This window comes from Mauremys reevesii, linkage group 8 (assembly GCF_016161935.1).
Source record: "Mauremys reevesii isolate NIE-2019 linkage group 8, ASM1616193v1, whole genome shotgun sequence".
In the NCBI taxonomy this organism is placed as follows: Eukaryota; Metazoa; Chordata; order Testudines; family Geoemydidae; genus Mauremys; species Mauremys reevesii.
The window spans coordinates 13,947,074-13,960,345 of record NC_052630.1 but is presented as its reverse complement, the minus strand read 5'-3'; the positions used below and the strand labels follow the sequence as shown (position 1 = coordinate 13,960,345).

The window sequence follows — 13,272 nt, the reverse complement described above, 5'->3', positions numbered from 1 at the left end:
TCTTTAGATGATATTCTCATCTGACTTCTTGTATTACACAGGCCGTAGAATTTCATCCAATTTATTCCTGTAATAAAGCCCAATAACTTGTGTTTTGAGAAGATTTTTTTCATACTTAAGAACTACTGGACAGTGAAAGATTTACTAAAGTGGAATGTCAAAGTAATTAAAACCCACTCTTTACTTTTAGATGCAAATTCTATAATATGTTTCGTGTTTTCTAATAATAACTGGACTTACAGTTCGTTCTATTGGCAGTATGCTACTCTGTGTACTATTAGGAAATATATTCACCAGATCTTTTGGTTTCACAAGAGATTTTTAGCACAATCTATGGCTACAATAAACAGCTTGCTATGCATGGAATCATTGGTGAATAGAAGTCTCATAATATTGCTAAACTGAGGAATTAAGATGCCCATAATATGGAAATGTTTTACAGTTTTAATTGTATATCCCTTCCAAGAAATGCCTCTCACCTTGGGGCAGTACATTTTCTTTTCCAGCCTGATGCATAAAGAAATCCAAGCAGGCCGAGTGGTCTTTACTGTCTCTGCGTTCTTATGAGGAAGCTAGCATTCCTGCGTTTTGTAGATTGTAGAATTGCTGTTGCTTTAATGCTATGAATGCCTGATTGGGAAAAAGTGACACTGAGTGTTTCATTTTCAGATTTTTACCAGCCCTTCTGACTGCAATTCTGACTAACCACCTGGCCTGGGTCCCGACAGTCATGCCAAATGGACAGCCACCTATAAAAATCTTCCTGGAAAAGCATTCCTCCCAGAGTGTGGACATGTTGGCCAAGACTCATCCATACAACCCACTGTGGGCACAACTAGGTATGACTTAAACCTCACCAAACTATCTGTTAGAGCACCACATATATGTGTATGAATACAGTGACTTCTGCTGACCAATCCCATTGATCATTTACAAGTAAAAACCTGTGTCCTCAGACCAAGATACAGCTCTATAGATCAAGCTTACAGAGAGACACTGCATTTACTATGTAATTACTTTAAGCGCTGCCATTAATAAAGCTGCAGCAGAAAAATACAAAGTCCCTTTTAAGTTATGCAGGGAAGGTCTTAATGTGCCTTGATGGTGATGGGGGATTTTGGTCCCCTTGTGGATCTCTTTAGGGAAACTTTCTAGCTGCTGGGATGCTGTCCCTGACAAATCAAGTTGGGGGGGATGGCAGGAAACAGGAAAATTACTTACTTAAAAACTTAATAAAAAGATTAATTTTAATAAGAAACAGTTGTGTTGTCAATTAAAGGGACCGTGAATGGTAAGGTGCAGTGAATGATTAATGCAAAAAAACCCATAGGAAATGCTCTGGCTAAGGACCCGTTCCAAAGCCCATTAAAAGCAATGGAAAGCCTTCAATGGCTCAGACCCTGGGTGTGGTTATTCATGTCACCATCTCATGGCTGGCAACAGAGAGGAGGATTTAAGACTCCTACAATTCGGTCATATTGCCCCCCTCCGGCAGAAGGTCCCATGGAAGTGGGTTGGTCAGGGGAAAGGAAGACTTGGGTTCCCCTCATAGAATTTCTCCCACTATGGTAAAGGCAGGGCTGGCCTGCGAGAGGAATCTGCTGGAAGCCAGAGCCGTTATTCGGGAGGTGCTGTGCCTTTGCAATGCCCTCTGGCTCCCTGAGAGTCTTCTCCACCTCCGAGCACCTCTAAAACGGCCAAGCCCCCACTCGCCTGCACAAACAAAACAACCAGAGCAGCTCTGATAGCCCAGCAGAACTCCTCCCCCATTGCAGAGAGCTGGGTGGGAGGGACGAGAAGGCTGCGGGGTAGAGCTGCAGCTGTGCAGTGCTTCTCACAGTCACCTTGTGCACTGATTCATGGCACAGGTTTCTTTTTCCCTCAGCTCGCTCTCCTGTAGGTGGGAGTGGGGTTTCCTCCGGCCTCGGGGGATGTGGCTCTTTACGGTCGTATCAGGAGCAGTCTCATCCCCTTCGGCAGGTGCTGCTGACCCAGCTTCTGCATTTGTCTCCACCCACTGCCTTGGGGGTACTGCCTGAGCAGGGGGTGGGGCTACTACCTGTGAAAAGAAAGAGGAAAAAGAGAGGATCCATCTGGGGCCCCTTTTGCCGCCAGAATGACCAGAAAGAGGAAATAAACCATCCCTGGCCATTTACTCTCCTTGATCCTCACTTTCATAACAGGCGACAGCCGTGAGCAGAGCTGCACTGTAAACACGCTTGAATGAATTTAGTGCTCATTAAAGGTGCTTGATAGAGAGCCCTGGAGAGCAAAGTCCTCGGAATCCACGGAACAGGTACAACACAGGCTGTGGCAGCACAAGTTTCCCGCTACTGCCCTGCCAGTGACCCCAAACCCTGATCTGGAGGAGTCTCCTCTAGAAGGAAAAGTTTAGCTCAGTTTCCGTGATCGCTGAATTTTTGGCTTCTCTACTGAGCTTGCCCGTTGGCTTTTGTGTTGTAAACGCCTGCTCAGCAGGAACTGAAGTGAGAGTGTGAGACCCATCTAATCATCATCCACAGACCACTGAAGTGATAGCAGAGGTTAAATTTCAGTGGCTGTAAATCTGGGCCAGACTTGAACTGGTGACATAGAGGTGAAAGGTTCCCTTGCCTATGGACTGTAATGGTGAGACAGACGTAGTAACCCCTTTCCGGTGTACAGTTTCACGGTTGCTGTTAAGGCTGTTGCCCATGGAAGGGTCCCTCTAAAAATAATTACCCCTTGAAAAGAAAACACACGTCTTTCCCTCTGAACTCAATAGGGCAGCTCATGTGTTCCTCTGATCAGTGCGTCATCTTCTGTATGAGTCAAACAGCACTATTACAATTCTCTGTATTCAACAGAGATACACCTGGCAGAACTTGTCATTCTTTGTAATTTTTTGTAATGTTGGCAACTAATATCAATTTTCATTTTAAGCATGTTTTTAACCATTTTAATTTTCATAGTTGTGGGAAATTAAGGGGGGTAATATTGGGGTTCAGATTAGGGCAGTGCTGACAGTGCGGTGTCAGAGGGTTCCCAGAACTGATGTCTGGGCTGCAGGGGACTCCCTGTGCAGCAGAGGGGCACAAGGCACCTGGCACAAGGTGCGAGGAAGGCGGTCCTAGTCCAGGGGAGCAGAGATCCTTGACCAGGGCCCCGAGGAGAAGCTCCTGGCCACGGGAGAGGCCACCCTATGGCTGAATGGCTCCTGCCTAGGAGTGGCCTCTGGGCTCCAGAATGTGAAAGTGCAGGGCCATGACAGCAGGGCCAGTGGCACTAGATCCGTGTGGGTGCTAGGTGTGGGGGAGCTGCGCTTGCCAACTCTTCGTGATGTTTTCATCAATTTCTGCCATGTGAAATCCATGTCTATCAATGACTAACAATTTAAAGTCAATCCTGTCAAGCCTAAATACAGAGACGCTCAAGCCGATTGAGGCAACATTAACACTAAAAACTTTTTTGCTAGTGTAAAAATATTGATTAGGAGTGTGTGGTTTTTGTTGGGCAACATTTCTATACCAGCTAAAGCGGTAGTGTAGACACAATTGTACCAGCAAAAGCACTTTTTTGCCAGTATAAGCTGTGTCTGCACTAGGGAGGTTCACTGGTCTAGTTCTACCCACAAATCTCATCTATTGTTGATCTGGCTTAGAAAACTAGCATCTGTATAACAGCATGAGTCGTTTAAAGCTGCAAAATATTTATGCTTGCTTTGTTTTCTGTTGTAGGAGACTTGTATGGGGCTATTGGATCACCTGTGAGATTAGCAAAAACAGTGGTGGTTGGTAAAAGACAAGATCTAGTCCAGAGATTGCTTTATTTCCTCACTTACTTCATAAGATGCTCTGAACTACAAGAGACGCATCTTCTAGAAAATGGGGAAGATGAAGCCATAGTAATGCCGGGAACAGTTATTACTACTACGCTGGAGAAAGGAGAAGTAGAGGAATCTGAATATGTGCTCATAACAATCCACAGGAACAGAAGCAATTTGCTATCTAGTGAGTCTGAAGAAATGAGAACTCCTAACTGTGGCTGTAAATATTGCAAGTGTCCACTTCTTTTTGGGCAAAATACAGAAGGTGTTTCACATCAAGAGAGAGAATATGCCCCAAATGCCTCTAAGGTGGAGCAGGAGACTTCTTCAGATGAGAGCAGGACAACTTCTGCTGCTGACTGCCAAGAAAATGCTGCTGACATTAAGCAGTGCAAGGATAAATTGATATCTTGTCTGGACGCCAAATTGGAGACCGTAATCTGCACGGGGTCAGCGTCAGTGGACAAATGTGCAATGGCAGAGTCGGGATTAGAGCCAACAGCAGGAACGTGGAAGATTGAGGAGTCACTGGAGTCTGGTAACCAGGCCAGCAGAGTAACAAGATCAACAGGTATAGCAGTGGAAAAGAAGCCTCCGGATAAGCTCTTGTCTGATGCATTTCCTTGTAGTACCGCTGAGGCTCAGACAAAGGTGACTTTCCTGATTGGAGATTCCATGTCTCCTGATTCAGATATTGACCTCAGAAGTCAAGCAGTCGTGGAACAAATTGCTAGGCATCACAACCAAGCAGCAATGGAGGAAGGAGCGAGTGCTGCTCAGAACTGTGAAGCAAAACAAACTGTTGAGGACCAAAATAGAGGCTGTGGGACAGCTGAACCGTTCCCTCGAGTTGCCAGCGAGCATCAGAATTGGAATCCGAATCCTTACAATGCAGAGAGCATGAGTCTGTTTGATGAGTATTTTACGGATGATGGTTCGATTGAAACCAGGACTATTGATGATATTCCAGTGCAAGCAGCTATAGAGGTTCTAGATCATGGCAGTAGTTTAGAACTTTCTAAAAAATTAGGTACAACGAACAGCAAACTACCCAGTGAATTTTGTAAATTTATGGAATCTGTTCGCCAGGAGACATGCAAAAACTGTTTTGCTGAGCAGGACCAAAGAGACAAAATCTCTATTTGTGTCCCCCATGGGGATAAAGAGAATTCAGAGAAAAAAGTTGCCCCAGGATCTGATTGGGACATTCCAAGAAATGAGAGCTCAGATAGTGCTCTCGGTGACAGTGAAAGTGAAGATACAGGTCATGATCTAACCAGACAAAACAGTAACTACTACGTAGGAGAGCACGAAGATTGGACAGAAGAAGATGAGATCCCTTTTCCTGGGTAAGTATTTTCAACAATAACAGACACCATGGCAAATATAATCTCTTCTGCTCATTCCCCCACACACATGACTTGAGGTACTGTAGCCTATTTTTGCATCAATGGTTGGAAAGATTCTCTTGGGCTTGGTGGTTGTAAAAATGAATTTAAAGAGAGTGGTGATCTGGATATTAACAGTATTAATTATGAATTGCAACCTTGGCTCATATCTTGTTCCTCTGCCATATTTTATGCACAGGGCTGAATACTTTAAACTGTCTTTGAACTGAAGTTGCTTTTTAAAATGTAGTTGAACAGCTGATCACATTTAGAGGAGAGATGATTGGAACTAAAATGTCACACTTGCTCAAGCTGAAATGAGTAGAAATCAGTGCTAGTTATAGTACATGTCCATGATATACCTTTCTTGCAGGTCAAAATTAGTTGAAGTGAACTCTATCCAGCCCAGTATTGCCAATTTTGGAAGGTCCTTGCTAGGTGGCTACTGTTCATCTTACGTACCTGACTTTGTTTTGCAAGGAGTAGGAAATGATGAAAAACTGAGACACTGTTTGGTGTCGGATTTGTCGCATGCGGTGCAGGTAATTAAACTATATCCAATTAAATGTATCCTTCACAATAAAGAGAGGCAAATATTTCTGAACTGGCAAACCTGCTGGAACTGGAAATATTTATTGTCACAGCTCCATTCTAGTTTCCATAGTCCCATTTCATGAGTTTGTCCTCAGTGCTCTCATCTATCAGTTAGTGCTCCCAAGTAACATCGTTATATTTATCTGCTCCAGATTTGCACTTTAAGGTCCTGTTGAAGCCAGTGAAGAAGGATCCTGCCCTAGGAGAAGAGAGACATCCATTTTAAATCTTAGAGAAATCATGAAGTCTCTCTTCTTTTAGGTGCTGCAGCAACCCCATTGATAGATAGTGATTATGAGGTATGGAGTCCAAACTGCCATACAGCCTTCCCCATTCATGTCTCCCCAACAAACTGCTGGTGTCCCGAGTGTCTGCAGAGCAGAACTTACAGTGGTGAAATTAACATTCAGTCCTCAGAAATACTGGGATCTCCCAGTACTGTTATTTCTTTTTCATAGAAGGTAATGACCCAATGGTGCTGGCTTTGTGGGGAAAAGAGAGGCAAACACCCCACCCCGAGCCACATGGGGAGCAGGACTCTCTGCACTCTGATCTCCCTTTCTCTTCCTACTCTTTCCTATAGAAAGGGGACTCTGTGGAACTGTTTCTTCCCCAACAGAGTCCTAGCCACATAATCCGGGATCTGCACTGGGGGAGAGGCTGGAAACTGGGCGGGTTGGAGGGAAGAGTGTATGGGGTGGAAGTGCATCATTTCCTACATTTGCCATTGAAGGACATGATCTTGCTTCCCTGTAAGTCAATAGCTTAATTCAGTGGGAGCAGGATCAGTCCCTAGCAAAGATAAAAGAACACTTTTTTCCATGAGCAGTAAACAGGGCCTCTGGCACGATCCCTTCTGTAACAGAGCCCCAGTAATGGCACCATTTTACGTGCAGCAGGTTTGGCTACCCATATCTGTGGCTATTTCCATAGTTTTCTTCCCCTTCCCTGCGCATAGCCCTATCAGGTGCTTATCAGCCACTGAGTTGCCCTGCACACCTGGATGGATTTCACCCATTTATAAATAAAGCCCAGCTGAACTTTGAGAAACGAGTTCAGTATCTCAAAATGAATAGTGGCATGAAACAAATGCTTCATTCTTACATCCCACAAAATAAAGAGAGTTGTTTTTTTTCCCCTAACAAACTTCAACTGAATCGATAACATCAAGCGCTGGCAGGATATATAAAATATTAGACAAGATTTTACACACTGGCTTTCAAAGAAAATCCTACTGTTCCATAGCACCACATATGGTGGTGCTCTGGGTAAAGGGATATTTTCTCAAGCAGTTAAGCCAAAAATCTAATGGGAAAAGGGCCAACAGAGTTCTAAATATTTCTTTTTAAAAAAAAATCCATTGCAGAGAAATATTTTGTAAAGGCGTTGCTTGAAGGCACTAGAAGAGTTGAGTGTGGACATCCTTGTTTGCTCCCTCTGCTGGTTCTGCAGCAACAGTTAACAAACCTTATTCCCAGAGCTGTTGCTGACATTAAGAAAAATTGACTAGTAACAGGAGTGAAACTGACCAGACTATTTAAAGTGTCCAAACTGAGTGAAATACAAAAAAGAAATAACAGCATGCATGGTGATTTTTTTAAAATAGGATTTTAACCTACATCCATTTAACTTCAGCTCCATTCAAACAGGACACATCAATATTTATTGAATGCCCAAGGGGAAAATTTGTAGGCCCTGAAACATATTCATTCTTGGAAGAAGATATTTGATACAATAGAGGATAATAAAAAGAAAACTACTTTGGAAAATGTAGGATTTTATCCATTTAAAACTGTGGTAGCTTTTCTGTTATAAAGATCCATTTTTAAGGGATTGCAGTGTATGTAAAAATGCCGTCGCTATTCAGGAAGAAATTATTTTTGGAAAAATTGAGTTGTCTTTTGTTACTCTCAGACTTAAACTATTGTTTTTCTGTCTTTTTTTTTTTTTTAAAGCATCCTGTTTTGGATGAACCAATTGCAGAGGCTGTTTGCATTATCGCAGACACGGATAAATGGACAGTGCAAGTGGCCAGTAGCCAAAGGCGAATGATTGATAATAAACTAGGAAAAGAGGTGTTAGTCTCTAGCCTTGTCTCCAACCTGCTTCATTCCACTCTTCAGCTTTACAAGCATAATTTATCTCCAAATTTTGTAAGTATGGGTGAGATCTAAAGGGTTGAATATGTTTTGAGAATATCATTTAAATTAGTGTGTTAATGAAGATGCTGTAAGTTGATATTTCTCATACTTCCACATAGCCACAGTTGATCATATTGTGCATTATCTAACTTCCAGTTGTGCCCATTTGAGATATTCAGTTAAACTTTGTTCTGTAATGAAGATAGCTGTCTTTGGTCCTGATTTGATATGCAACCAAAATTTCCACTGAAATAGGTGAGAGTCTTGCTAGACTAGGACAGTAAGATCCATCCTTTACGTAGAAAATACTTTTCAGAACAGAAATCTAAACAAAAGTTTGCATCACTCTAGCTGTGTGTCTTCCCCTGCTATTGCCAGGTGCTTTCAAATAATTATTTACTTTGATATGGCCCACTCTAGAAAATAGAATTATGGGGACTGTGCTGTTCCCCTTTGGAATTTGGCTGGTATAGGGACTGCAAGGTGTTTTGTTTCTGATGTGATTGTTTTCATGTGTTCCTAGTGTGTTATGCACCTGGAAGATCGGCTGCAAGAGCTGTATTTCAAAAGCAAGATGCTGTCTGAATACCTCAAGGGCCAGATGCGAGTTCATGTCAAGGAGCTGGGCGTGATACTGGGGTATGATCACAACATTGTTCAATACAGTTTCCACATGTGTTTCCCCCACCATAAATCCTCTCCACACCTACTAGTAGGGTTGTCACAGCCACAGGGTCTGCGCTAGTGCAGTATCAGGACCCTTAGTTTGACATGCATTTCCCATTCTGGGGCTGTCTCCATATCTTCTAAGATCCCTCTCCATTTCCCCTGCTCTGGACTCACCTCTCCAGAGTTCATTAGAACCATTTTTTAGGTGGCCAGTCTCTGTTGAATAACACAAGGCACTTGATACCTCCAGGGTGACATTCCCCACATGGCAGAGGGCACAGAGAATGCCCTCTGTATCACGTACGCCACATAGCACCTCTCCATGGGAATGGGGCACAAGCAGAGAGGCCATTTAACGGAATCTAGGAAGGCGGTCTCCACACCAGCTCTAAATAGGCCATTATGCTTGAAGTGTGGGTGGGTGGGTGGGGCCGGCCACAGGCTGAAGTAGTATCTGCAAAGGGACGAGCTGCTGCACAGTACCATGGCTTGCCTGTGAGTGGGGAATGAATGAATTCCACTCCCTCCTTTGCGCCTAACTTGTGCTGAGTTCCCCACAGAAAGCTCCTTTACTCAGCCATGTGTGTGCAACGGGTAGGATTAATTCCTCACAGTGTATTCCCTTGCCAGCATGGTTAGCTCAGTGACCAAGAGAGCAGGCAGGAATGGAACCCAAGTTTCCTGCATGACAAAGAAGATCTGTCAGTGAATCACCAGGCAGATCAGGAATTAATTTTGATGTCCGTTTAAAAACGAACTGATTGTTCCTGTTTTTAATAACAAATAGCGATGTTGCCTTGACTTCAGAAATGCAAATGTTTTAATTTTACATTTAGAATGACTTGCATTTTAAAGCTTTATAAATAAAATAGAGAGCTTCTCTCCTTGAATAGTCCAGCTGCAAGAACCTCAGCTTGGCATGGATAATCTAGCAGTTAATGCACATGTACATTTTGGGTTAGATTTAGTGTTTCTCTTCTTCCTTTTAGGATTGAATCCAGCGACCTCCCTTTACTGGCAGCTGTAGCAAGCACTCACTCTCCATATGTTGCCCAGATACTACTTTAAAATGCTGGAGGGCATAGAGATTAACTTTTTTTTTTTCCCCTGGAAATGAAACGGAAGACAAGGAGACAGACATGAAACACACTTGTCCTGGTTCCTTTTCGCTGGAGGCAACTGAACTGAACAGCTTGCTGAGCTGACTGAGTCTCAGTCATTGACTGCATATTATACAAACAATTGGAGAGTTCTTTTTTTTTTTCCCCCTCTCTCCTATTTGGCCATTCATAAAAAAGAATTTAAACTATAATAGTAATTGAAAAGCCCGAGTTTGAGGTTACTGAAGAAAACCCAAGATGTTAGAAAAAGCTGAAGAACTGCAAATGGTTTGGGCAGTTTCTGCAAGGAGGCCAATTATGTACAATGAAAAAACAGGGAATGCAAGGAAGAACTGCTTTGTAATAATGTACAGTGCTTTTGCTGATTGTAAACTTTAACAGGAGAAGAAAGCAGCTGCCTTGAGACTGGTGTATACCTATTAGGAGTGTATTAAGATCTTTAACTCTCAAACTGCAATGATTTGTAACAACTTCTACTTTTTCACTAAATAGTCAAATTGTGGATATTTCTCAAAGGAAAAATGATTTTTGTAAGCAGCTTACTAATGACACTCAGCTAAAAATGTATTTGTACTCTTTTTTTCAAGGGGGGAGTAGCCAACAAACAAACTGGCAAATGTGACTCTATTTCCCTTTCTTGGCTTGGTGTTGTAACAGGTATTCAAAGGCTATAATGTTTAAATGTTGCTTTATAGTGATAACTTTGTTTCATGACTTATGAAAAATAGAAGAAATGCAATTTTGAAACAAAACAAACGCTAAAGAGAGAATGCTGATTGAAATTTCCCTGTGGTATCCCCAAAATGCCATGACTATTACCTCTAATATTTTTACAGTCTATAATATTCTGGCAATATATTGTTTTTACAGCAGTCAGTCAGTGAGTGAAATAATGAGCTAGAAATAATTGTACCAAAGCACTGGGGGAGAAAAAATAGACTATTAACCTTAATTGCTCAGGTAACTAATTGCTATATTTTTAAAAAAAAAAGTTCTACAGACGTGGATGCCTGATTATGCCATTGCATAGAAATATCAAAATTATTTTTAGACAAAATATCTCGATGCAAGTTCTTGTAATCCCTTTTCTACTGACTTGAGCAGCTACCATTCTCAGCATTTCTCCTTTATTCACTCATCATTGTTTTGCCGTCATATATACAGCACAGTAGTTGTAAAAATAGCTGATGTGGAACCAATCTGCTGTAAGTAATGTAAATGTACAGTAGGTGGGTGATTATGTTTCAAAAGGCTCTACTACCTCAGTTTAACTGGATACTGCGTTATATGCTACTCTTTGCTTTCTTGTCCTAGCAGCCAATTCATGTAGCTTATTACAGTTATTGTTTTCATTGATCATCCTCAGTATACCGGAGTTCACAGACTAGCCATAATAAAAGTGAAAGGTACTGGTTCACTAGTTCACTAAACTATCTTTACCATTCTATAATAGCTCATTCTTTCTATAAGCCTTTTTTCAATCATGTAACATGCTCTCTGTTGTGATTTGCAGATGTTGTTTTAAAAACAAAACAATTTCCCCCACCCCCCATTCAAACTTGAAAACAATGGGTGAAATCCCAGCCCGGCTGACATCAATATCAAAACTCTACTGACTTCAACAGGGCAAAGATTTCACCCAGTGTGTTTTGGTAGTACTAGTATAAAAAATCATAACTTTAATCTTAGGACTCCATTCCTACAAGGATCCGTATGGACAGAGTTGCACCTGCACCATTATCCTTGTAGGATTGGGATCTAACTTGGTAAGTAAGCCAAACTTTAATATGGGCAGTGTGTCCTGAAACTCTGTCTGCATACAAAATCTAATGCTGACTGCTGCAGGGAAGACTTTCATATTTAATACGTAGTTTAAAGATGTAATTTGTCACTTTGCTTATTGTTTAAATGTCCTCTTTTAAGCCCATGATTATATTACATCTGGGTTTTGGAATGAACACAACAAATGTTTAAGGGCTTGATTCTACGAACACACATCAGTAATGTAGGATTGCGTTCTAAAATACGAATTTTAAACTATTTTTGCTAGAATACAGTATGTAGCCAATAATTACAATTCTGAACATTGTACATATTTTTCAGTTAATATAACCTGATCGCAATAGTGCTACAAGACTCAGTACTGCAATGTATTGAGCACTCTGGCCCTGATCCATCAAAGCACTTAAGCACGTGCTTAACTTTAAGCATGTGCTAGTCCCATTAAACACAAGTAGTCTCACCTGGAGTCAATGGTACTAGCACATGCTTAAAATTAAGCACATGCTTAAGTGCTTTGATGGATCAGCACCATGCTCAGCACCTTGTAGGATTGAGCCCCTAATTAATTATTACAAGAAAATACTATGTTCTCTTCTGTTTACTCATCACTAAGAAAACTCTGGACATTATTTTGAAATTGGGGTTGACTCTAAGAAACACATGGCCTCTGCCAACATGAAATGAATTACTTGAGAGAGGAAAAAATTGTCATTAAGATGAATCATTTTCCGCTTTCTTCTGCCTAACACAGCTCCCTTAGACCGTTTTAATGCAATCATTTGTTCAGTCAGTCCTAGACTCTGAAAGTGGCCACTCTGCCACCACTGTGGTTATCAGGTCACCGATGCTAGCTCCCCATGTGAGACAAATATCTGAGCTTTAGGTCTAAAATGTAGGGACACTTTTCCTAACCATATCGCCATTGTGGTAAATATGCAAATTCAACTTTAGCATGATGGGCAGTGTTCCTGTAACTTATCTTTTATGGTACATGAGAAATGTGGTACATGCACTTTTTTGATGAATAATTTTTAAAAAGGGATCTTTAACAACACTGTAGTGTTGACTTTTTAAAATGTATCACACCTTTTTTTGTGTATAGAAAACTAATCTGTTTGATTCTTTTCTTCAATATTCTCAACCTCTATTAATATGTCTTAATTTTGAGGCTAAAAACATTAAGTATACTAAACATATATACTAGCAAATTTATTTTGTTGCAGTTGGAAAACACTGGTCTGCTAAAAACAAAATACTAACTAATAATAATAAAAAGAACAGGATTTTACACCTTGCATACATTTTCCCTGTTAGTTATGACAGATGTTTTATGACAATTTTTTTGCTTTCTCTAAATTATTTAGATGGTGGTATGTGTAAAATGCTGGGTAAAATGTACATATTTGTTATCTCTCTTGTTTTTTGTATATATTTCCCAAGATGTGCACTTGTATTATAATAACCATTCCCAATTTTAGGGGAAAATTGTGCAATAAATACAGTATGTCAGTTTACTTGCTGGTGAGACTCTTGTTTTGTTTTGTTTTGTTTTTTTAACTTGTGGGGGGTGACAATACAAACCATAATGACCACGGGTTTGAAACGTGGGTGCCTAATATCAGACACCTGAAATCCCTACTTTGGCACCGAATTAAATCTTATGATTATCAGAGGTGCGGAGATCACTTAATTCCATGCCTGATTGGGATTTAGGTGTCTAATGTTATGTATGCAAGTCTGAAAACGTTGGCCTCAATATCAGTCTAAAGAGT

At 41.1% G+C, this 13,272-nt stretch overlaps 1 protein-coding gene across 1 annotated transcript in view; it reads left to right on the top strand.

The window, feature by feature from the left end:
* FNIP1 (folliculin interacting protein 1) overlaps nt 1–13,025 on the top strand; it is a 91,140-nt gene extending 78,115 nt beyond the window's left edge. Inside the window, 6 exon segments of the mRNA XM_039486061.1 lie at nt 670–839; nt 3,717–5,154; nt 5,567–5,735; nt 7,743–7,940; nt 8,452–8,567; nt 9,587–13,025. Coding sequence (XP_039341995.1) covers nt 670–839; nt 3,717–5,154; nt 5,567–5,735; nt 7,743–7,940; nt 8,452–8,567; nt 9,587–9,665 — 2,170 coding nt within the window. The 3' untranslated portion in view covers nt 9,666–13,025.
* The last annotated feature ends 247 nt before the right edge of the window (nt 13,026–13,272 follow it).